Source organism: Podospora anserina, chromosome 3 (assembly GCF_000226545.1).
Source record: "Podospora anserina S mat+ genomic DNA chromosome 3, supercontig 2".
In the NCBI taxonomy this organism is placed as follows: domain Eukaryota; kingdom Fungi; phylum Ascomycota; class Sordariomycetes; order Sordariales; family Podosporaceae; genus Podospora; species Podospora anserina.
In genome coordinates this window covers 106,115-108,367 of record NW_001914856.1, presented here as the reverse complement: position 1 = coordinate 108,367, position 2,253 = coordinate 106,115, and the positions used below count along the sequence as shown (strand labels likewise).

General features: G+C 50.5%; 1 protein-coding gene across 1 annotated transcript; it reads left to right on the top strand.

Moving 5' to 3' along the window:
• Nucleotides 1-917: 917 nt before the first annotated feature.
• On the top strand, nt 918-2,252 carry PODANS_3_2170 (uncharacterized protein; the record flags this gene model as incomplete). The annotated part of the gene is made up of 2 exons (XM_001908946.1): nt 918-1,314; nt 1,384-2,252. Coding segments are annotated over 2 exons (1,266 nt in total), but the record flags the coding sequence as incomplete, so codon positions are not given.
• Nucleotide 2,253: the final 1 nt, after the last annotated feature.

Here is a 2,253-nt window from a genome sequence, read left to right as displayed (position 1 = left end):
GCGTATAATGGTTCAGGACGGTGGTGTGTGCGGCAAGCCTGGCCATAATATCCGTACGTGCCAGGAGGTTACAAAAGAGTCTGATTCAGCTGCTTTTAATATAGTTGTAGTTGCTTCCTAGTGTTGTTGCGGTATAATTGAGGATAGTTTGTTACGGTGTGGTGGGAAGTAGGTCACTCGCTTATATGGGTCACTCGCTTATATGGGTCACTCGCTTATATGGGTCACTCGCTTATATGGGTCACTCGCTTATATGGGTCACTCGCTTATAATATACGTTACTAAAATAAGCCTTTAGCACAGGGCTACGCAGGCATCGTTATTGTTATTGTTTATTGTTCTAAGTTGACTACTATTCCCAGGGTCCAAGTAATCCTTGGCACGATCAAAGCAACCATCTTCTGAGTGGGATCTGCTGTCAAATTGGGTATGGGTCCAAAAAGGTGTCAATTCTGTTGTTGTACGAGGGTGAGTTGCCCGGACCCAGTGGCCCACGTCCTACTGCCAAGATATTAATTCCTTAACAGTGGGCCCGATTGACTATTTTGACATCTGCCAAGCCTCAACTTCCGACTTTTCACCCCTTTTTACTACCAAACCGAGGTTTTCGATCACAACTCTCACGACTCGTTCCTTTTTCAAGACTTGATCAAATCGAAGCGACACATCTTGATATTACTTCGACGTTTATCTTGACCCTCAGACAGGGCAGCAATGGCGGCCGAAGGAGGCACCGATGGAGATTTCCAGGCGTATCATGAGCCTCATGGTACGTGTTCATCATCCGTCTAACGCGTTTCTGGTCACATTTGATATATATATCGCATTTCTTGACAGATTTGACGTGAAAAAAACTTCTCGGTTATTTTCTTTCACTCTTCGACCACCATCGAATAACAAGCATATGAAGTGACTAACCAAATGTACCAGTCATCGAGATTCTCATCCTCGTCTCCTTCTTTCTCTTCCTAGCCCTGTCCGACTGGCTAGCCGACAAGATATTTCGCGCGGGCCTAATTGGTCAAATTATCGTTGGTCTTGTCTACGGTGTCCCCTTGGCCAATATCCTCGAGATCAACTGGCGGGAGACGTTTTTGGCCCTGGGATACGTGGGTCTGCTGCTGATCACCTTTGAAGGTATGTTTTCTATTCCTGCAAATCTCCTGAGAAGTGCTAAGATGTGCACAGGCGGACTCACAATTCGACTGGATCTCCTACGACAAAATTTTATCGTGAGCATCATCGCCGCTCTCCTTGGAGTTCTTACCCCCATCGCCTTGTCTTTTGCCCTGTTGTATGCTGGTTTCGGTCATGGTTAGTTCCCCTTCAAGTGTTCCATCAGTCTTGACATACCGAACCTAACTTCACCAGCCCCCTTGGAAGCCTTTATCGTCGGCACGGCTCTCTGTTCCACCTCACTCGGCACCACTTTCGTTGTCATCAACAGTGCCTCCAACGATACTGACTACTCTCAAACTCGCATCGGAACCATTCTCATCAGCGCCGCGGTTCTCGATGACGTTTGTGGCCTCGTCTTAGTGAGCGTCATCCACCAGCTTCGGGGTATAGCAGAAGATGGTGATGTCAACCTTGGATGGATCATTGGCCGACCGGTGCTGGCAAGTGGCTTGCTCGCAATCTTGACCCCGCTGGTTGCCATATTTGTCGCAGGTCCTCTGTTTCGCCGGTTTCTGGAGAAGCCCTGTCAAAGTTCAAAGAATACCTCCAACATTCTCCTGATGACGGTTGTTCTGTGTGCCTTTCTGGCCATAGCCGCTTTTGCAGGCGCATCAATGCTGTTTGGAGCCTTTCTCGCCGGCGCATTCCTCAGCAGCATGCCTAGCAGGGAAAAGACCCCCTCTGAGCCAGAAACGACCTCCTTTGTGACCACATTCGAATACTACCTCAGTGGGCCCCAAAAGTTCATCCTACAGCCCTTATTCTTCGCCAGCATCGGCTTCGCGATCCCGTTTGGAGAGCTCTGGACCGGCGAGGTGATCTGGAAAGGGGTGGTTTTCACCATCCTGATGGTCTTGAGCAAGCTGGTCGTTGGTCTGGTCGTCCCAGCTTGGGACATGTTCTCAGCTGTGGGATTTCCCAAGCCAGCACCGCCTGCGCACGAGAGGATGAGAGCGCGGAAGGCCGCGCGCGCGAGCTGGGCGCCGGCGACGCTGCTCGGCACGGCCATGATCGCGCGCGGGGAGATCGGGCTGCTGATCATCCAGATCGGCCTCAACGAGACGCCTTTCCTAA